General features: G+C 40.5%; 2 protein-coding genes across 2 annotated transcripts in view; both read right to left on the bottom strand.

The window, feature by feature from the left end:
* Nucleotides 1-310: 310 nt before the first annotated feature.
* On the bottom strand, nucleotides 311-5,395 carry lsm12a (LSM12 homolog a). The gene is made up of 5 exons (XM_083524640.1): nucleotides 5,209-5,395; nucleotides 3,166-3,299; nucleotides 2,962-3,071; nucleotides 2,722-2,848; nucleotides 311-2,111 (listed from the first exon to the last, which is right to left on the bottom strand). The coding sequence occupies exons 1-5, from the start codon at nucleotides 5,333-5,335 to the stop codon at nucleotides 2,022-2,024; spliced, it is 588 nt and encodes a 195-aa protein (XP_083380766.1). The 5' UTR covers nucleotides 5,336-5,395; the 3' UTR covers nucleotides 311-2,021.
* A 4,272-nt stretch (nucleotides 5,396-9,667) lies between these two features.
* hdac5 (histone deacetylase 5) overlaps nucleotides 9,668-21,888 on the bottom strand; it is a 64,203-nt gene continuing 51,982 nt past the window's right edge. Inside the window, 12 exon segments of the mRNA XM_083523884.1 lie at nucleotides 9,668-12,556; nucleotides 12,879-16,454; nucleotides 17,842-17,998; nucleotides 19,428-19,512; nucleotides 19,658-19,791; nucleotides 19,932-20,050; nucleotides 20,196-20,293; nucleotides 20,739-20,858; nucleotides 20,963-21,050; nucleotides 21,226-21,281; nucleotides 21,388-21,495; nucleotides 21,779-21,847. Of these exon segments, the coding sequence (XP_083380010.1) occupies nucleotides 16,415-16,454; nucleotides 17,842-17,998; nucleotides 19,428-19,512; nucleotides 19,658-19,791; nucleotides 19,932-20,050; nucleotides 20,196-20,293; nucleotides 20,739-20,858; nucleotides 20,963-21,050; nucleotides 21,226-21,281; nucleotides 21,388-21,495; nucleotides 21,779-21,847 (1,074 nt within the window). The 3' untranslated portion in view covers nucleotides 9,668-12,556; nucleotides 12,879-16,414.

The following is a 21,888-nucleotide window of genomic DNA, read 5'->3' as shown; positions in this document are numbered from 1 at the left end:
TTAATAATAAATGACTTTTCCCCACAAATTCACTCAATAATTCTTTCTTTTTAGAAAAAGCTCTAATTATTGTTGACCAAATACCCACAATTTTTTTTTTTTTACTTATTTTCCAAAATTGAACTAAGATATATGATGTGTAAAAAACAGTTCCAGGCAGGAGCGTCTGAAAACCTAACCAAAAAAAATAAAAAAATTTAACCCAATTGATTTAAAAAAAAAATATATATATAAATGTTAAATATAATAAAACTTAAAAAAAAAAAAAAAAATTTAACCCAGAAAAAACAAAAAAACAAGACGAAGTCTGTTTCGTTTTACTTTTTTATTTCCGTTACTTCCATGTTACGTATTTAAAAATCAAAAATTACAAATAAAAAAAAAAATAATAATAATTACTGAGTCCTAAGCCACGGCGGGTTCGTTAACGGTTAGACGCGAGTTCCGCCTCTCATCCTCCGTCTCAGTGTGAAACACCTGGATCTTTTTTTTTTTGTTAGTTTTTCATGTAAGACGTCACTGTGAAGGTGAACACAGCTTTCTCTCCAGATGTGTAGAAACAGTCACGGAATGAGGAAAAACATGAGGTCCTGGTATGCAAGAGGTATTCACGAGGTCACATTTCTCTGGTTTGTCGAAGAGTTTGCATGGAATTTCCAGTTCACAGTCGTGAGAGGTGAAAAAACAACAAAAACAAAAAAACAATGATTACAAAACCTTCCCGAGTGTGAAGACGTAAAAGAGGCAAAACCACAGAGAGCTGCATGAACACTTTCCACTGTACAGGAGCGAAGAGACACGAGCTCGGCTTCACAAGGAGGTGTTCTTCATAATGTTCTCAAGGTGGAGAAAACTCCTCACTTTCTTTAAGGTTTCTCACACACACTGTAAACTTGAAATGATTTGTATCCAGCACCTGGTTTATATATATATGCCCACAAATGCAAGACACACCTGTGGCAGGTGCCAGATTAGTTAAAGAAAAGAAAAAGAATTTGGGCAAAAAAGATGACTAACAAACGATATTAATTGGGGAGAAAAAGTATTTTTCATTCAAACAGGATGTGATGATCCAACGTCCCTCTCGTTAACGGTTTCCATAAATTACCCACGATGCCTTTCAGCAATCAGCGGTAGTGAGATTAAACCCTTCAATCTTCTCCACCTGAAAAGATCTCGTAACTTCAGCGCACACACCTCCGTTAACTTCTCACAGGAGATAAAACAGCAACCAACGATGGCAGATTCACACTGCGGCAAAGCCAATCACCTAAAAATGACCACGAGTGGGCGGGGCCATCTTTAGTTTTTCCTGGTTGCCAGGAGTTGTGTGTGTATATATATATATATATATATATATAAAAAAAAAAAAGGTCGATCAGAAAAGCATTGGACTCGACTGGAAATACTTTGCATCCTCTGGACTGGAACATTTGCTTATTTTCATTTGAAATGAACTGAAGAATGCACAGGGAAAAGCCCTTCTTGCATCCTGCTCGCTTCAGTCTACTCTTAAAAAAAAATCTATATTTTATCACTACCAAATAAAAACAACAACACAAAAAAAAAAACAGTAAGTGCGAAGTCTTTCCATCTTTTCTCCAGTACCTTTCAAGTCCCACATATTGTTCAAGTGGGAGAGGAAATTACATTTATTTATTATTAAAAAAAAAAAAAAAAAAAAAAAAAAAAAAAGGAAACAGTTCACCTGATGTTCAGTCTTCTTGGAAAATATGTGTTGGGTGAAGGAGATTTATTTCAGAATATATATATAAAAAATAAAAAACAACTAAATTAGGAAGAAAAAAAAAACGCTCTATTATTTTAAATAGTTTCTAAAACTAAATCTGTCGGTTGGGCTCGTTTTTGTTTTGTTCGCCGCACCGACGTGTTGAACGGCCGTGCCGGCGTGGACGAAGGAGGCGGATTACCTCGACCTTGGCCTCGGGGTGAATTATAAAACAAAACCCCGAAACAAAAAAAAAAAAAAAAAAAAAAAAAAAAAGAGCGCTTGGTGGCGCTCATGCCGACACGACGGAGTCCTTCTGTGTTTTCTGTGCATGTGAGCGCTGAACAGACTTCTGGTCTACGTCACGGAAGTGTTTCTCCACCTGAACACACACACACACACACACACACACACACACACACACACACACACACTGAAATCCTTCTAAAGGTTAAACTTTTACAGGCAAAATTCTATTAAAAATTCTCTAAATATATATTTATATTTTTTTGTAATAATGTTAAATTAAATATAAAACTTTCATAAACATTGCAATTAATTACTTTTTTCAGCTGTAATTTTACACTAATCTCTGATAAACGATATGGATATATAAACATTTACATTCTCCAGTCTGTTTTAACAGTAAAGAATTAAAAAAAAAAAGATTTTATAACATTATATTATATATAAAAAATTATTTAAGAAGAAGAATGAACTGCTGTAGTAATAACGAATAACATTCATTTTAATTCCTTTAATATTTATAACATTAATAATTAAATTTGAAGGAAATTATCAAATGAGGAAATGAAAAAGGAACAAATGTATAATTTTATAAAAATTTATAACCGCTTTATTTCTGTTAAGCTGCTGAGACGATGTTAAAAGCAGTGCTTGATTTATTTATTTATATAAATGATGACTATAATGATGCTGATTTAACTGCAGGTTATTTATTGATGGATTTTGTGAAATAAAGAAGGACTTACTATTTTGCGTACGTGTGCTAACGCGCTGCCCTCTTTGCCTCTGCAGTTGTCGGCTCGGTACGGCGGCGTGATCACGACATCGTCCATCACCACGATGCTCTTCTCCTGCCACTTGCAGTCTTTGATGCTACAGAAGGAAGGAGGGAAAAAAACAGGTTTTGGAAGAAAACAGCGATGTGGACAGTTCAGATGTTCGATCACAGATCGATCTGAAGGCGCTAACGTTCGCACGTCACTTACGTCTTATGAATGGTCTGGAACAGCTGCTGGCCGTCCAGCGAGACTCCGGCGCTGACGGCGTACGCCTGCGACAGCTTGTCTTCTTTTTCCGCCCGAGCTCTGCTGGCGAGCTGGAGAGAGCAGACCAGAGGAAGAAAGAGGAGGAGAGATTATGACGTACGCATTCATTCATCAGAACAAAGGAATAAAGTCGAGCGTCTTTACCTTACTGAAATTGAGAGACGCTAAAGGGGGCGGAGTCCCACTACGCTCGTTGATGGTGTCCACTTTGGACACAAAGGCTAAATTAACCAGGATGATGTCGTTCAAGAGGGGCTTCCCGCTGGACGGGGGGCATTCTGGGGGGAAAGGGCGGTCAAGGAAAAAAACAGAACGCCGCAAATGTGGAAGGGGAATAAACAGCGCACACGGGTCGATAAAATTTATAACCAAACATATAAAATGATTTTTTTTCCCCACAAAATTGTATTATTATTGTTGATTTTTTTTTATTTGCAAGCATGCAGGGCTATATTAATTGCAAGAATGTGGTTATAAATAAATAAATACTAAAAATATATAATTATAAATAAATTGGGAAAAATTGCATAGACAATCAAAACAATTAAATAAATTAATTACATTGAAATTTTATAAAAATAGAAATTCCGACTAAAAACACAAATAAATGTTTTAAAATTGCCATGATTTAAAATAAATAAATAAAAAAAAAAAAAAAAAGTGCTTTAATTAATAATACAATTATTAAATAAAAGATTTTTCATTTGTAAAATTTGGTTAATTTGTAAAAAAAAAAAAAAAAAAAAAAAAAAAGTAATATCTGCTCCAGAAAAAAAAAAAAAAAAAAGAGTAAATAAAAACGCTATAATCTTATCAGTCTAAACAGATTTTTTTTTATTTATTAAATATTGAAAAATAAATAATAATAAATGGCTGAAAATTCACAACACCCACAGAATTAAAACCTCTGATTTACTATCTTTTGAAATGTGTAATTTTTATTGGAGGATATTTTGTAAAATTTTCAAAAGGAATTGCAAACTGTGTTTTTAAAATGTTTTTTTAATAAATTGCGTCAATCGAAACACAACTACAAATCCCGCGTTTGCGTTTTCACGATCAGTTTTTCCAGGTGTCTTACGAGTTGTGACCATGTCATTTCTAAATATCGATATTAACGTATTTTGCGTCGTGTGTAAAACCTGCCAACAACTCGAAGGGAATCGCAATTCCTTTTAGACGTCAATCAAGTGTCAGGGGCGGGGCTATATTATCAGAAGTGTTCGTATTGGGAAATGACGTCACTCCCAGTCTACGACCAAAAGGGAAAACCCCAGTAATAGACGATTTTGCAGAATGTTTCCAACAAATCAACATCACTAAAGATGTTCTTCACTAGATGGAGATTCGTCTTTATCTCAGAGCAGGTCAGTAGGATTGAGGTGCAGCGACTGGGCACGTGTTTATCGCTTCGGCTCATCGACTTGTTGTGCAGCGAAGTCGCTTCCAACGAGCCGCAGTCCAGACGGAACCTCATGGTACCATCTTCTGGTAGAGACGAAAATGTCTCATTTGGGCTCCACAGGACTTTCATCCACTGTCCAGTTACTGTGCGTTTTTGTTGCATAGAAACCAAAGGAACATTGACGCGTCTGAATACACCAGGAGTAAACCTGTCGCGTTGTGACGTCACCACGTGACAGAGTGACGGGTTCTCCCGCGCGCACACACCTGTACACAAAAATTCACTCCAGGTATCACGTGGGTGTCACGTGGGTCTCACGCAGAGATAGTCGCGTTTCCTTTTTGTTGACCCCATGACCTCAAGACGAGTTTGTGTGTAAATCCCTGATATCTTTTTTTTTTTCCTCCCCACAGAAAATCTTAATAATTTACGATTATGATTATTAATATAACACTATAATTATTCTATGAATGACATTATTATCCCTCAGAAAGCCGTTTTTGCTATTAAAAGAGGAGTGTGAGGGGGGAAAGGACCGCTAAAAGGGTAACACCAGAAAACACAATATCTGTATTAAACACTTAAATAAAAAAAAATAAATTAAAAACAATAAAATAAATAAACACAAGATGGATATAAACTAACAGTGTTACTTAGCTTAGCATAGTACAGTACAGAGGAGCTAGCGTTGACTAGCATAATTAGCCGCGAGGCGGCTACATCCGGGATTTCTTTTTTTTATTTAATTTGAAGTCTATATTTTTTTAATAATTAAAGGATACTCAGAGTCAGCATCTTGGTCTGATAATCGAAAGCGACCACCTCTCCCTGTAAGCGCTGTCCCAGGCAGGTGAGGCAGGCGACATGGCTCCCGATGCTGAAATACTCCCCCGGTCCCGGAGCCGCCATCTTCTCCGCCGAACGCAGGCAGGGCGGGCGTGGCTTACGAGCTTACGTCAGCGTGCGTCAACTGGCGTGATGACGATTTACGTCCTGGCGTTTCAGAAAGAGGCGGGACTATGCGGCGGAGGCGGGGCTATGTGGTTCAGTGCAACAGGGGTCATATTTACAACAATGGACGTTTCCTGACGGAAAAAAAAAATAGAACGTGAAATTTGACCGCAATCGTGACCGCGCTGCAAAGACGAATGTTTTGATATGTCACATGCCTATGTTTATAAATATAAATTTGTAACGGGGGGGAGGGGGGAGGGGTTCACGTGACATCCCTATGTAACCCATAAATCCACTCTTTTCCATTTGTGTTCAGTGTTTTGACATGTCACCCGCCCATATTTCCAAAATTCTGCGATTTTTGCGTATTTTAGAGATTATATTTTAGATATGTCACGTCTATATTTATTTATTTATTTATTATTAAATACGGGTCAGTGACGTCACATGACTTTGCTATACTACCCAGCAATTTACACTCCTCCATATAGGTCACTTTTTTGTGTGCATATTTTGGGAGGATATCAGGCACATGGCGTCGACATGGTACACAGAAAGCAACTTTCCCTATTGTGCTATGTTTTGATATGTCACATGTCCATCTTAATTATCTATTACGTGACATCATAGTTAAATATAATGATTACAGTAGCAAGCAGCTTTTTCAGGGGCTGAGCAGTGCACATTCACTCATTTCTGTGATGTTATCAATCACAGGAAAGACCATCTGTAACTTCAGGCGAATGGATTCAGTAATGTTTAGTTTCACTCATAATGTGAATGTTTTGACCACAGAAAGTGTTGGAATTATCAGTCTGTAGAAAAAAAGGTCTAGATGAACAAATGGCAGGAATTGTTTATACAGAGTAAAAAGTTGTTATGTATAAATGTGACAGTTATGATGGACAGTGTGTAGTTATGAATATTTCAATTGTTCATGCTGATTATAGCCTGCGGGAAAATACAGGTTCTTGTGCCTGGCCGTTCTGGTGGACGAGGTTCTGTAGCGCTGACCAGAAGGTAACAGTTGGAAGAGAGAGTGGGCTCGGTGTGTGGAGTCCAAAGTGATTTTCTCAGCCCTTTTCTTCACTCTGGATGAGTAAAGATCTTGGAGGTTGGGCAGTGGGGCACCAATAATCCTCTCAGCAGTCCTGACCATCCACTATAGCCTCCTAATGCCTGAGTTAGTAGCTGAACCAAACCAGACAGTTATAGATGTACACAGGACAGACTCAATGAGACTTAAAAAAAAAAAAAAAAAAAAAAAAAAAAAAGAAAGAAGAAAAAAAAAGAAGAACAGTGGAAAAAGCAGAAAAAGAAAAAGATGAGAAATAAGAACTTATTAGAAGAAGAAGATATAGGAAGAAGGAGAGGAAGAAAGAAGAAAAAGGAAGAAGAAGAGTGGAAAAAAGGAGAAAAAGAAAGAAGAAAGAAGAAGAAAGAAGAAGAGTGGAAAAAGGAGAAGAAGAAGAAAAAGAAGAAGAAGAAAAGATGAGGAATAAGATCTTATTAGAAGAAGAAGAAGAAGAAGAAGAAGAAGAAGAAGAAGAAGAAGAAGAAGAGTGGAAGAAGGAGAAGAAGTAAAGAAAGGCCCCTAATAATAAAAATAAATAAATAAATAAATAAACACAAACACACACACACACACACACACACACACACACACACACACACACACACACACACACACACACACACACACACACCTCTGCTCAGCCAGATTTATTGTAAATGTCACACACCAACATAATGACAGAAATTGACTCCTACAGTTTTAAGACCACAGGACAGTCATTTTCAACAATGAACACTGTGTGCACTGTCTCTCTCTCTCACACACACACACACACACACACACACACACACACACACACACACACACACACACAAACTCTGTTTAACCAAGTCCACAAACACATATGTAATAATATACAATAGCGTTTCTCTTTTACTCTGCATGTTACTTAGTGGGACTTTTGGCATCTTTGCCTTAAACAATCCCCTTCAAATCTGCCTCGTATTCCGCTGTTGCCACTCGAAGCAATTCTTTCACGTGTGTCAGTCAGAACAGATCGGTGCTTTGATTTCACGTGTTTCAGGGTAGAAAACACAGACTTTGTGTGTGTTTTTTTATTTTTTATATGCGTGTTCTCTTCGCTTGAGTGTAATACGGTATTTTCGTCAAATGCGCATGCGCGTGAGATGAATATACCGCAGGGGCAATTAGTTTTTACAATTGGCCACATGAGAAATAATATTTTAGGGATGCACCGAAGTGAAAATTCAATTCAAAAGTCAATGAAATCCATAATTATTTGTTTAATGCCTTTTGCCTCGGCACCATCACTGGAAAACTTTCCTGCCTTTTCAAAACCGTCCTCTACAGACGGAGTGCGCATGCTCAGATTGACTTTACTTTTCTGCGCCGCGTTCTTCTCATATTTAGAATGGCATCGGGATGTTTGGATTTCAGGTGATACATTAAACCTGACTTGGAGAAACTCTTTGCAGATACACCCCCTCTTGAAATTTCAGCATTGCATGTTTTGCAAATCGCTCTCCTCACACCGCACACATGTTGCTCTTATCCAGATAACCGCGTGCTGCTGCGCTTTTTTATTGCGTCATTATAATTGTGTTTCTGACGTGTTGTTTCTGTGATTGAGGCATTTCCGAAAATTCTCGGTGCATCCCTGTAATTTATGATTGGCCTCATGCCAGGGTCTGATATACCGCAAAGTTTCCCAGTAGGGGCGCCGATTATTTAAGTCTTAAAAATACCGTATTGAAGGTAAGCAAAGTGAACACGCGCATTAAAAATCAACACACAAAAATCGATATGAACGTACGAGCCGCATGAAACCGGCGCGCGAGCCGCGGGGTGCCAGCCCTGATTTAGTGCATCAGATTGTAATAAAACTGGTGGAAATTGGAAACGCTGCTACAAAGGTTTGGATTGGAGAAGAACTTCACCTTATATGATGTTTCTCAAACATAGAAATGTTTAAGCTTTTGAGGTACCTGAACTCTTAGGAGAACCTTAAAGTTTCAGATCAGAATGTACAGTTTCAGGTAATAAAAAAGTACCAGAAGGTCCCAGAAGGATTTTTCTTTTATTAAATAGTTCTAGAACCTCCTGGTGTTTATTTTTTAAAGTTTTACTTTAAGGTTCTGAAGCAGGCTATAGAACCTTGGAAGAACCTTGGTAGGACCTACAATTTTCATTCTGCTTTGATTTCAAGTTTTAGACCAAAGTACAGTTTCAGGTGATAAAAAAATTCCCAACAAGATCTAGAAGCAGGATTCTGGATTTTGTAGTGCAGCAAGTACGCAATATGAGCAAATGTATTGGGACACCTGACCTTTCAAACCATATGTGGTTCTTCTCCAAACTTTTACCACGAAGCTGAAGGGCACACAATTGTATCAGACGTCTTTGGATGCGGTATAATAAAATGTTGTTTTTACTTGAACTTGGAAACCCAAATCTGTCTGACTGCACCCCAGTCCTCCTCACCTTCTCGCCTACATCACGACCTGACTTTACCATCACCCCTGCTTTCACCTTCTTCACACAAATGTCCACACGCGCACTCCAAAATCTAGTGAAACATCTATCCAGAAAAGTGGAGGAAATTAGAAGAGCAAATTGGGACTAAATGTGGAATGTGATGGTTAAAAAGTACATACCGTACTCATGAGCAGGTGTCCACAAACTTTTGGAAATTCAGTGCAGTTCTAGAACCTTTGTAGATCAAAGACCTATTAATAGTATTAATCCTGTCCCATTTTGCTTCCTGGACCTGCCTGATCCATCTTGATGTCCTACTATCATCAATTGGAGGTCACTGTGTGACGCCGAGGAGGGTTTCACATGAACAAGATCCCTGAGGTTACTTCAAAAACCATGAAGATAGAAACAGTTTTCTGCAATGACTCGAGGCTGCAGTTGCCATGAACAGTTTACCATTCAAGTGTCCACCAATGAACAGCTGATCACCTCAACATGGAGAAGACTGGAATGAATGGACATTCGGTGATAAGGTTGAGGATGGGTTCCCTTGCCGGTTCCTCTGAAGGTTTCTTCTTCATGAAGTCTCAGGAAATTGTTCCTTGCCACTGATTTGATTATTAGGGATCAATTTAAAGGGACTGTATATAAATGTAGACTGGATATTTGTACAGGATTGATATACAATTAATATTAAACGTATCAAAAAGTCAGAATGAAGCAAAACTTCACCGAAAAAACATCAAGACGAAGACAAAGACCGAAAACCAGGGAGCTGAAAGAGACAGCAATTTTAATGAATTATAATCACAGTAATAGATTGCTCAAATAGCGTGTATTGCACATGTGTACACATATATGCACTCTATATACACGTGTGTGTGTGTGTGTGTGTGTGTGTGTGTGTGTGTGTGTGTGTGTGTGTGTGTGAAGCGGTTTGAAATTCGTATTATACACACCTCGGTATTGTCACAACATGACAGCATAGAGAGAGAGAGAGAGAGAGAGAAAAAAACAGGAAATCGAGGAATGTGCTTCGATATATATATATTTTTTACTTCTGCATGTCGATATGACCAGAAGAGAAGAAAAGTAGGAAAGAAGAAAAAAGAAAGAGACCAAAAAAAAAAATAAAACGCAAAAAGACAAGTCCAATCGATCACGTACACAGAGCGGCGACAGCGACGAAACACCGAAACGATGGAAAGGACGCCATGTCTCGCAGTTTTTTTTGGGGAAAAAAAACAAGCAAAAAAAACAAAAACCACCACCACCACCACCAAAAAAAAAAAAAGGCAAATATACCAAAACCTCGGCGATCGTCGGGGCACTACATACACACGTCACGTGAAATATCAATAAATATACATATTTAACGACGAGCAGGATAGTGCGAAAAGCCGACACACACTACGGTTCTCCCAGTGTCCACCTGCCACTGATTTACTTATTCATTAATTTATTCATTTATTTATTTATTTAAATTTGGTTTGCCTATTGCTCTCTCTCCGAATAAAAAAAAGCAAAGCAAAAAAAACAAACAAACAAAAATTACCCAAACATATAGTACAGACTGAACATCCAACATGGCCGTCCGTCTGACACACACACACACACACACTTATTTATGTTTCTTTTTCAACAGGTTTGAGACACGAACGATGACGAGACACTGTCACAGTTACTGCCTGTTTCCACACACACATTTAAATACATAAAGTACAGCGTGTTTAAGTGTCACATGACCAGCGGACCTTCTTGACCACGCCCATTGTTCTGGGAAAACAAACAAACAAACAAAAACGTCCCGTAATTCACGTGTGTGTGTGTGTGTGTGTGTGTGTGTGTGTGTGTGTGTGTGTGTGATTGTAGGCACGTGTGCTCTGAAATTATTAAAATAAAACAAAACAAAAACACGACCACTAACCACCGAGTAAAAAAGGAAACAACAACAACAACAAACAAAACCCAAAAATATAAATTTTTGATTTTGGACGTGAGTGAAATGTCCAACTTGGATTCGTTTCCATGCACCGAGAAGCCGTCGAAAATAGCAACAATCAGATTTACAACCGACGTTTTTCAGTCGAACGTCCGCAAGAAAAACCCTCATTTCCGACTCCAAATAAATAAAGCAGAAAAAGTCAAGAAAGAGGGACATTTTTTTTTTTTTTTTCTTTTTTTTTTCCAAAGACATGAAAATGATACAAGACAATTCGCATTAGACTTGAAGGCGGATGCTGGAATCGACTGACTCCTCCCCCCTCTCCCCGAAAACATTATAAAAGGATTAATTCACTTGATATTTCTATATACAAATGTCTACAACCCATCGAAAAGGGGACAACTCGCATTTAAAAAAAACAGGGTTTCGTTAACCAGGTCGCGATTTTTACAGAAAAATAAGAATGAACGCGATAAAATGTCCGATCCTGAGCTCAATCCTGAAAAATATACAGACCTCACAGTGAAGCATGGTGGTGGGAGCATCAGGTATTTACTTCTTTAATTCAACATTTTTACATTCTTACTTTTTTATTTTGCTATACAAAGTTATATATTCGTATTAGCAAATTAATTAGCTTTTAAAACTTAATTTACAAATTTAATAAAATAAATCAAAATACAATATTTTATGATTTTAGGAGCAGAAGGTGGTGGAATAGTGGGTAAGGCATTGGACTTTGGCTCTGAAGGTTGTGAGTTCAAATCCCACCCACACCAAACTACCATTTCTGGGCCCCTGAGCAAGGCCCTTAACCCCATAGCTCCTCAGGTGTATGAATAAGAAAAATGTAAGTGGCTTTGGAGAAGGACGTCTGCCAAATGCCCGAAATGTTCTTGAGACACATCATTGTTCTTTTTGTTTCTATGCAACAAACTCTTTAAAAGTCAAAAACACAGTAACTTTACAGTAAATGAGTGAAAGTTCTATGGAGTCTGAATGTGAGATTTTTGTCTCTACCAGAAGAACTTGTGTAAGAAGAACAGGAGAGAAGATATGATCAGACTCCCTCACCCCCACACTCACACATGGAGGTGGAAGTTTAATGGTTTGAGGTTGTTTTGGAGCAGAGAAGATTCTGGAAAGTGAACCAACACGTCTCCCATTCCACACTTCAACACCATGCGGTTCCGTCTGGACTGCGGCTCATTGGAAGCGACTTCACTGTGCAACCAGACGATGAACCAAAGCGCACGTCTGAGTTCTGTATTGTTTAGAGAGCGGACAGACGTCTGGAGTGATATCCATCATGGAACCACCTGCCCAGTCACCACATCTCAATCCTCCTAACCTGCTCCGAGATGAACAAGAAACCTCCAACTAGTGAGGAACATCTTTGTCGAGTTTGACAAAAGACACAGCGAAATATATTTCATCTGAATGTTTGGAGAAACGAAGTGTCCGGATGCTGAGAGTGTGTGAAGCTGTTCTTCATGCTGAGGGGGGATTTGGATATTTCTGGATTTGTTTGGTCAAAGTCAGTCTTCATACGGTCACATGACCGAGTTTGTTTCATAGCAACAAAAGGAATATTCACGTGCCTCTGTTTCCACACGAAATAAAAAAAGAATTTTATCAATCAATGGCGTGAGAAGAAGGTAATGCAAAACACTACATGACTAAAAGTACGTGCACCCCTAACCATTCATTCATTCATTTTCTCCCGCTTATCCGTAATTCGGGTCTCGGGGGCAGCGGTCTAAGCAGACCCTCGCCTTCGACTGCTGCCCAATCCTCACAGCACCGTCCCTTACGGTCCCTCCTGCAGGTGGTGAGCCCACGGGAAGGCGGCCCCACGTCACTCCGACGTCACGGACCTTGATATTTCCCTCATAAGAGACCCCCGGAGCATAGAGGGTTAAGGGCCTTGCTCAAGGGCCCAAGAGTGGCAGCTTGGCGATACCGGGGCTTGAACCCCAGACCTTCCGATCGGCAACCCAGCGCCTTAACCGCTGGAGTCACCACTCCCCCCTAACCCTAACCATCCTTGTATAAATTTTCCATTCCAGATTTTCCTCCCTGCTTTTTTTATTTTTATTTTTTACTACATTGTTTTATGTTTGATTTCTTGCTTTATTTAGTTTCAGTCACTGAATGGTACTGATTGAAGGATATACATTATACTGCCGAAAGTATTGGGACACCCGGCTTTTCCAGCCTGATGTTGTTCTTCCCCAAACTGTTCCCACAATCGTAGACGCACACGATTACATTGGATGTCTTTGAATGCTGTAGTATGGAATTGTTCCTTTTACTGGAACTAGGAGATCCAAACCTGTTCCAGCACAACACAAGAGCCAGCTTCGTGAAGATCTGCTTTCCATGTGTTAAAGGGGAAGATCTCCTGCTGTAGAGCTTCAACCCTAATGAACAACACTATTTGGGATGAATATTTCACACTGACTGCACCCTCAGACCTCCTCATCTCACCTACATCAGTACCTGACTTTACTACCACACAAATCTCCATAAAATCTAGTGGAACATCATCTCAGAAGGGTGGAGCTTATTAAATGGGACTCATTGTGGAATAGGATGTTCTAAAGAAGCACAGGTGTCGGTTCGCTTGAAGAGACTCGGCTCCCAAAATCCATCTCCGTGGGAAAAATAAATATATTAATAAAATTCGTATTGTTTTTATTTTTATGCTTTAATGCTCGAGTTAATTCACAGTGATGTCTCCTTTTTTTTTTTTTTTTTTTTTTTTTTTTTGGAAAGAACTCGGTCGAAAACATTTTACAGAAATGCAAAGTCGTCCCCCAAAAAATTTCAGACGGGGCAACGTGTACACTATAAGAGGAAAAAAACAACAACAACAAAAAAAGATTCTTTAAAAGCCTCCTTGTATAAGGTTCTATATCTCTGTATAAGGGTTCCTAAAAGTTCCTAAAGCATCATGGGGAACTCTTATGTCAGGTGTAAAAGGAAAGGAAACCTGAAGAACGTTTTAAAGAATGCATGTTTTTTTTTTCCTTCGAGCGTATACAGAGTTTATAGGTTTTTCTTTATGTATTATTAGTGTTGTTAAAGAAGCCCCGCCCACTTGGAAGATTAGCGGTAGTAGACTCAAGATTTAAAAAAAATTAAAAAATAAAAACAAAATAAGACCATGACGTAACGGATTGAACGATAATTAATCACGAAAATGGAAATGCCCAAATGTGGCCTTTCGGTGTTTTATAAAAAAAAAAAATGTAAAATTAAAATAAGCATCGCCTGCTAATAAACACATAAACAACAACAAACCGTTTTATGAAAATAAAATTTATCTGGTGCAAAAATAATAGCGGAAATAAATGCTCTGTGATTCGAAACGTCTGAGTGTTTTAGTGTCTCAGTGGTGTCTTACCTTATTGCCTGCATTAAAAAAAAAAAAGAGAGAAAAAAAAAGAAAAGTCTGCAATTGTTGTGTTTTGTTGTGTGTGAAGAACAACCAAAAAAATGCAAACAAACAAATAAACAAAATTTAAATATCATACCTGCCTTTAAAACCCTGATGCCACATTCATCGCGCAGTGACATAACAGAACACACACACACACACACACACACACACACACACACACACACACACACACACGTGTATGAATGTATGTATAGAGATATAAGAAATTCCACATTACACACTTTAATCCATACAGAATAGTTTAAATTGACTGAGCAGATTAACACTGATAGCTGTGTGTGTGTGTGTGTGTGTGTGTGTGTGTGTGTGTGTGTGTGTGTGTGTGTGTGTGTGTGTTAGATTTTCATATAAAAAGAGTAACGTCTCCATATAAAAGTGACCACAGACCAAAAGTTTTCAGAATGGAAAAAAAAAAAAAAAGATAAACAAAATGAATGTTTGTTTTTTTTTAAAGGAAGAAAAAAGTCGCGCGTGTTTTATGTACAAGGGACAAAAACAAAAACAAAATAGTGATCGGAAAAGGACAAAAGCAACAGGAGTTGGTCTTCGTAATCGTAATCATCATTCGTCATCATCGTCGCCGTCGGAGACAGAAGCGTCCGGGCGCTCCGGGGTGATGCAGCGCGTAGTGAGAAGGCTTGAGGTCTTGACCTTTGACCCCCCGATCAGACGCACAGGAGGAGAGGAGTCCAAAGAAACATGGCTGAAATCGGCGCCTCACCCGATTAAGGCAGAGAGTGAACTCTGAACATGAGAAGTGTGTTAATGTGGACATCTGATGCATTAGGTGGTGGGTGTGTGTGTGTGTGTGTGTGTGTGTGTGTGTGTGTGTGTGTGTGTGTGTGTGTGTGTGTAACATTAACTGTAGTATAAAAGGCACTGAGTTGGCCCACGTTCCGTTAACAAATACAGAAACCATCCACGTGTTTCAGTCGGTGAGACAGTAATTAAATCAGTGATTGAGTCAATGAGGCAGTCAGTGGGACAGATGGTGAGAAAGTCAGTCAGAGAGTCAGTGATTGTGTCAGTGAGTGACTTAGTGAGGGAGTCAGTGAGTCAATCAGTCAGTGAGTTAATAACTCAGTGAGTCAGTATGTAAGTCAGTCAGTGAGTCAGGGAGTTAATAACAGTGAGTCAGTCAGTGAGTCAGGGAGTTAATAACTCCGTGAGTGAGTCAGTGAGAAAGTCAGCAATAGTCAGTAAGACAGCCTTAAAGAAAGTTGGTGAGACAGTCAGTGAGTCAGTCCTTCAGTCAGTTGAACATTCAGTGAGACAGTGGATCAGTCAGTGAGTCAGTCAGTGAGTTAATGACTCAGTGATTCAGTGTGCTTTCTTCTTGAGTGTTCTTGTGCATGAAGCGGTGTGTATGTCTGTGTAAGTGTGTGTATGTTTGTGTATATGTGCATGTGTGTGTATTTATGTGTGTGTGTGTGTGTGTGTGTGTGTGCGTATTGTTATGTGACTCCTCTTCCTCCAAACAATAAACAACAATCATCCCAACGTCCTTGAGCGCCGAATAAAGTCATGGGTTCCACCTCCATAAACGGACACACACACACACACACACACACACACACACACACACACACACACACACACACTCACACACATATACCTGTACATGTGTCATATTCATACACGTCGGTGTGCTTTTGAAATTGTACGTAAAGATCTTCAGTGTTAACACCTTTAAAGACCTTGGAGCTCCTCCACGTTCGAGCGTCTGCTCTGAAATCGTGTTGCGTCTCATACAGGAACCTCCAGCCACCTGACAACATCCCAGCGTTGTCTCTCTCTGCACATGGTCCATCAAAGGAGCGAGAAAATCAAAGTTTATTCATTTTTTCTTACAAAAAAAGGCGTGTCCTTCTTCCGGACGTGCCTATTGGTGGCCCAGAGGGTCCTCGTCCTCCTCGTCTTCCTCTTTCTCCTACTCCTCACACGGGAGTGGAGCAGAGGTTCTGCGTACGTCCATCGAGCACCTGAAGAACGAGTGAAGGAACCGATCAAAGAGCTGCGTGGAAGGAAAGGACGAGTGACTCAAGGGTGAGTGTCGCTGCCGAGCAGGAAGTGGACGCTATTGCGTCGTGCTGGACAGTTCTTCTTCCCCTCCTACAGCACAGGCTCCTCCTCCATCGGCTCCTCAGCAGCCCTGAAACAAACAAGGCGTCAATTTTATCCATTTAGGTACAAACCCGATTACAAAAGAGTTGGGACACTACAAATTGTGAATAAAAACAGAATGCAATGATGTGAAAGTTTCAAATTTTAACATTTTATTTAGAATACAACATAGACGACATATCAAATGTTTAAACTGAGAAAATTTCTCATTTTAAGGGAAAAATAAGTTAATTTAAAATTTCATGGCATCAACACATCTAAAAAAGTGGGGACAAAGCCATGTTTACCACTGTGTGGTGTCCCCTCTTTTTTTTTATAACAGTCTGCAAACGTCTGTAGACTGAGGAGACAAGCTGCTCAAGTTTAGGAATAGGAATGTTGTCCCATTCTTGTCTAATACAGGCGTCTAGTTGCTCAACTGTCTCAGGTCTTCTTTGTCGCATCTTCCACTTTATGATGCGCCAAATGTTTTCTATGGGTGAAAGATCTGGACTGCAGGCTGCCATTTCAGTACCCGGAACCTTCTTCTACACAGCCATGATGTAATTGATGCAGTATGTGGTCTGGCATTGTCATGTTGGAAAAGGTCTTCCCTGAAAGAGACGACATCTGGATGGGAGCATATGTTGTTCTAGAACTTGGATATACCTTTCAGCATTGATGGTGCCTTTCCAGATGTGTAAGCTGCCCATACCACACAAACTCATGCAACCCCATACCATCAGAGATGCAGGCTTCTGAACTGAGCGCTGAGAACAACTTGGGTTGTCCTTATCCTCTTTAGGCCGGATGACATGGCGTCCCAGTTTTCCAAAAAGAACTTCAAATTTTGATTCGTCTGACCACAGAACAGTTTTCCACTTTGCCACAGTGCATTTTAAATGAGCCTTGGACCTGAGAAAACACCTGCGCTTCCCTCGATATGAGGAATTGTCAGGATTTTCTCCGTTTAAGAGAAATTCTTGAAGCTGGACATAAAGGGCAAAAGAATTCATATCACTAGTCTGTCGGAAAAAAACGGAAGTGGTAGCGATTTCACGCATGCGCTAAACAAGAGTTTTCCAACATACTCCAAATCGTATTTCCGGTACGGAGCGAGCAGCCACAGTGACACTGCGCTAACTCTAGTTTCTTTTTTTTATACCTCTGCCATTGTTGTGTATGTTTTCACATAATAATAATAAAAATTTGGAAAAAGCGACACTGCACTTAACGTGCGAAGCGGAAAATAAAAAACATGTGGTCCGCCGCTTAATACGTTTGTGAGGGAACTAAAAAAATAATAATAATAAAAAATACTTCTAAAAAGAAATGGAGATAATAATCCTTTTATTAATCCTGTTAATCTGATTACAGTGTGTGTGTGTGTGTGTGTGTGTGTGTGTGTGTGTGTGTGTGTGTGTGTGTGTGTGTACCTGCTGCTCTGTGAGGAGGACACCGTGTGCTCCGTGTCCACGGTTAGAGACGCCATGGCCGTCACTGTGTCTGCTTCGTCCTTCTCCCGCCGCTGAGCGTCCTGCAGAGACTGAGACACCGTGGGAGCGAATCTTTCTACTGAGGACCAGTGTTTACCTGTGAGAGGGGGGAGAGACAGAGAGAGAGAGAGAAAGAGAGAGAGAGAGAGATAGAGAGAGAGAGAGAGAGAGAGAGAGAGAGAGAGAGAGAGAGAGAGAAAGAAAACCCAAAGAGAAACAGAAAGAGAGAGATAGCAAGTGACAAGCAATAGAAGAAAAAAAGAGACGGAGGGAGAGAGAGAGATGCAGAGATACACAGAAGAAGAGAGAGAGAGAGAGAGAGAGAGAGAGAGAGAGAGAGAGAGAGAGAGAGTGTGAGAGAGAGAGAGAGAAAGAGAGAGAGAGAAAGAAAACCCGAAGAGAAACAGAAAGAGAGAGATAGCAAGTGACAAGCAATAGAAGAAAAAAAGAGACGGAGGGAGAGAGAGAGATGCAGAGATACACAGAAGAAAGAGAGAGAGAGAGAGAGAGAGAGAGAGAGAGAGAGAGAGAGAGAGAGAGAGAGAGAAAGAGAGAGAGAGAGAGATACAAAGAGAGCAACAAAGCGAAAGAGAGAGGGGTAGAGAAAGACAGAATAGGAAAGAAAGGAAAAGAAACAGAGAGGAAGAAAGAGAGACAACAGGACAAAAGAGAGGGGGGTACAAAGAGAAACAGAGAGAGAGGGACAGAATAAGAGAAACAGAAGAAAGAAAGAAGGAGAGAGAGAGAGAGAGAGAGAGAGAGAGAGAGAGAGAGAGAGAGAGAGAGAGAGAGAGAGTTAATGGTTCAGTTCAGTTGAATCTGCATTAAGAACATTCTGTTATACCAAAAAAGGACATGTGGGTGGAGCTTAAAAAATACAAGCCACTGATTGGTCAGGTAAATGATCATCTACGACAAGGTAGATTTTGACCTGATCATAAGCAGCGCATTCACTCAGAACTCCCTGAACTCACACCTAAACCTGTATATATAAATACAGTATATTAGTGATGCGCATCTCCTTGACTGAGGCCCACAAGATTTACATCTCGATGCATAGCCAAAGATACAATACAATAAAGATACATATGAAGCAGCTATCGATGCGATACGATTCCCCCGTCACGATGCGGTGAGATACGATTTCCATTCGATTTAATAAAATAAAATACGATGCGCTGCAAATCTTCACTTTAGACAGACAGCAAATCATCACTTTACCTACTTTTTAACTTTATTTAAAAGTGAAAGGCCCTTTCACAAACATGCCTGTAGTGCAAAAGAAAACCAGAAGTTTTTTTCCTGTTGTGTCTGCAGGAAGTTACAGCTCTACCTCTGCCATGTTAATCTGTATTCTATGTGACCTGTAACCATGGTAACATCCAGTTCCAGTTCTATGCACAGATATTGTATGCATTTCCTAATGACCTTCCTGAACTCCATGGGGAATTTCTGCATGCGGTGGCACTTATATGGTGGTAACTTATATACCAGGAGCTCCGTAACTCCACAGCTTTGTGACTTACTCTGGATCTCAATGATTCTCTCGAGAGACGCTGATGCTTTTGGACACGGTTTCTGCTGAAGCACAGACTGAGGCAGCGGGTCCAGCTGGAGTCACACACACACACACACACACACACACACACACACACACACACACACACACACACACACACACACACGCACAGTAATGGTGAGTAGTGTAGTTACGAGGTAGTTACGAGGTAGCAAGGTAGTGGTGTGTGGTGAGCACCTCGTCTCCAAGCAACGCAGCGACACACGACTCGGAGGCGTCACAGATGGCTGTAAGGTCGTGACCCCCCTCCAGCACTAGGACCACGCGGCCGCCTGCCAGCTTCATCAACTGCTTGGTCAGGTGACCAAAACCTACAAGTGTTTGATGGCATGATGCAATTTAAGCGCAACATTCTTCGACATTCATAACACTTGGAACAAATACACACACACACACACACACACACACACACACACACACACACACACACACACACACACTGGAAGCTCACATTTGGCGGTGACGTTATAGCCTCCGAGCGGAGACTGGTGACCCTCAACGGCGTCGAACCCGGCCGACACCAGCACCACATCCGGGGAGAACTCGTTAGCGATAGGCATCACCACCGTCCTGGTAACACACACACACACACACACTTTACTGACCAAAAAGTGTTTTATAACGTTACAATCTGTGTGTGTGTGTGTGTGTGTGTGTGTGTGTGTGTGTGTGTGTGTGTGTGTGTGTGTGTGTGTGTGTGTGTGTGAGCTCTAACCTGAAGGCTGTTAGATACTCCACATCACCCATAGGAGGTTCGACTCCACCCGTCCATGCTATGTTCACATTAAAGCCCACACCAGGACCCACTCCCACCTGCACACAGAGAGAGAGAGAGAGAGAGAGAGAGAGAGAGAGAGAGAGAGAGAGAGAGAGAGAGAGAGAGAAATTTAAATGAACTTATGGTATTTTTAGTATTTGCATATTGGTATTATTTTACCATGTCTATCAGTCTGCCTCACTCTGTCCATCTGTCCAAATCTACCTTTCACTCTCTCTATCTCTTTTATTCTCCATCTCTCTCACTCTCTCCATCTATCTCACTCTCCATCTCTCTCTCTCTCACATTCTCTCCATCTTTCTCACTTTCTATCTCTCTCATTCTCTCCATCTGTCTCACTCTCTCCATCTGTCCTGATCTCCATTTCTCTCTCCCTCTCTCTCATTCTCTCTGTTTGTCCTATTCCCTCTCTGTCGCTTTCTGTCTCTTGTTTACTCCACCTGTCTCTCTCACTTTGACACTTTACTGGTCCCCCCGTACCTCTTCAGGGGCACCGCTTCCAGGGAAGAAGTTCCCGTCGTCGTAGCGATGCAGGGAGATGTACAGCACGTTGGGGTCATTGTAAAAAGCCTGCTGGGTCCCGTTGCCATGGTGAATGTCCTGTATGATGGGATGCATTAGGAGTTACGGTCGTAGCGGAAGAGCTTGTGGGCGTGGTCAGAGATGTCATTAGGACAGTGGTGGTGAGAGAAGGAACTTCTTACCCAGTCTACGATGAGGATTTTGGCCACGCCCAGTTTCTGCTGGAGCAGTTTGGCTGTGACGGCTACAGAGTTGAAAAAGCAGAAACCCCTGCATTTAAATAAAATAAATAAAAAAGAAAAAGAGAAATCATAGATAAGCATCGAATTTCAGTATTAATGACGTAAATCACACAAAGATTTGGATTCCAACTTCTGCTGATGATGTCATAACAAACTATTAACAATCAGAAGCTCCGATAGAGAGGCATTTATGATAAACTCACATGGCTGTGGACTCCTCTGCGTGGTGACCCGGGGGACGGACGACAGCGAATCCGTTCTGGAAAAGAAACAAAAGACATTTCAGATTGTAACACACAGTCATATTAACTGTTGGATGGGGTACAGGGTGCCAATACTTTTGCACATCGGATCTGTGGATGTACCTTCAGTTCTCCGGCCGCTACCTTAAAAGCGAGCTCGATGACGCAGCCCACGGCCATGCGCACGGCTCCCGAGGAGTGCATCTCGTTCCACACCGTATCGCTGTCCACCTGAACACACACACACACACCACAGTCCTAATTCATTTTCTGAATATTTCCAGATCACAGGGGCGTCCTGACACGTTACGGTTTCCATAGTAACCGCTCATTCACGTGACGGACGCCGCTTTGTACTGTATGTGTAAAAATGTAACGTTTTTCACACGTTTGAACAGTAACTATAAACGGATAAAAACTAAGATCAACTGTTGTCGTATGAGCAGATTGCAGGAATAATCAGCATGTAAATGAGTATTATGAGTGTTGATAATGAATATTTTGGTAAACTCACCCCGATCCCTCCACACGGAAGGACAGCGTACATCTTCTGACTGATCGGACCTGCAAAAACAAGATTTACAGAATCACTTCACTCACATTTCTGCCCTAAACACTCCCATT

The sequence above is a fragment of the Silurus aristotelis genome (assembly GCF_946808225.1).
Source record: "Silurus aristotelis genome assembly, chromosome: 21".
NCBI classification, from domain to species: domain Eukaryota; kingdom Metazoa; phylum Chordata; class Actinopteri; order Siluriformes; family Siluridae; genus Silurus; species Silurus aristotelis.
Note: the sequence above shows the minus strand (reverse complement) of the source record. Positions and strands in the feature narration are given on the sequence as shown.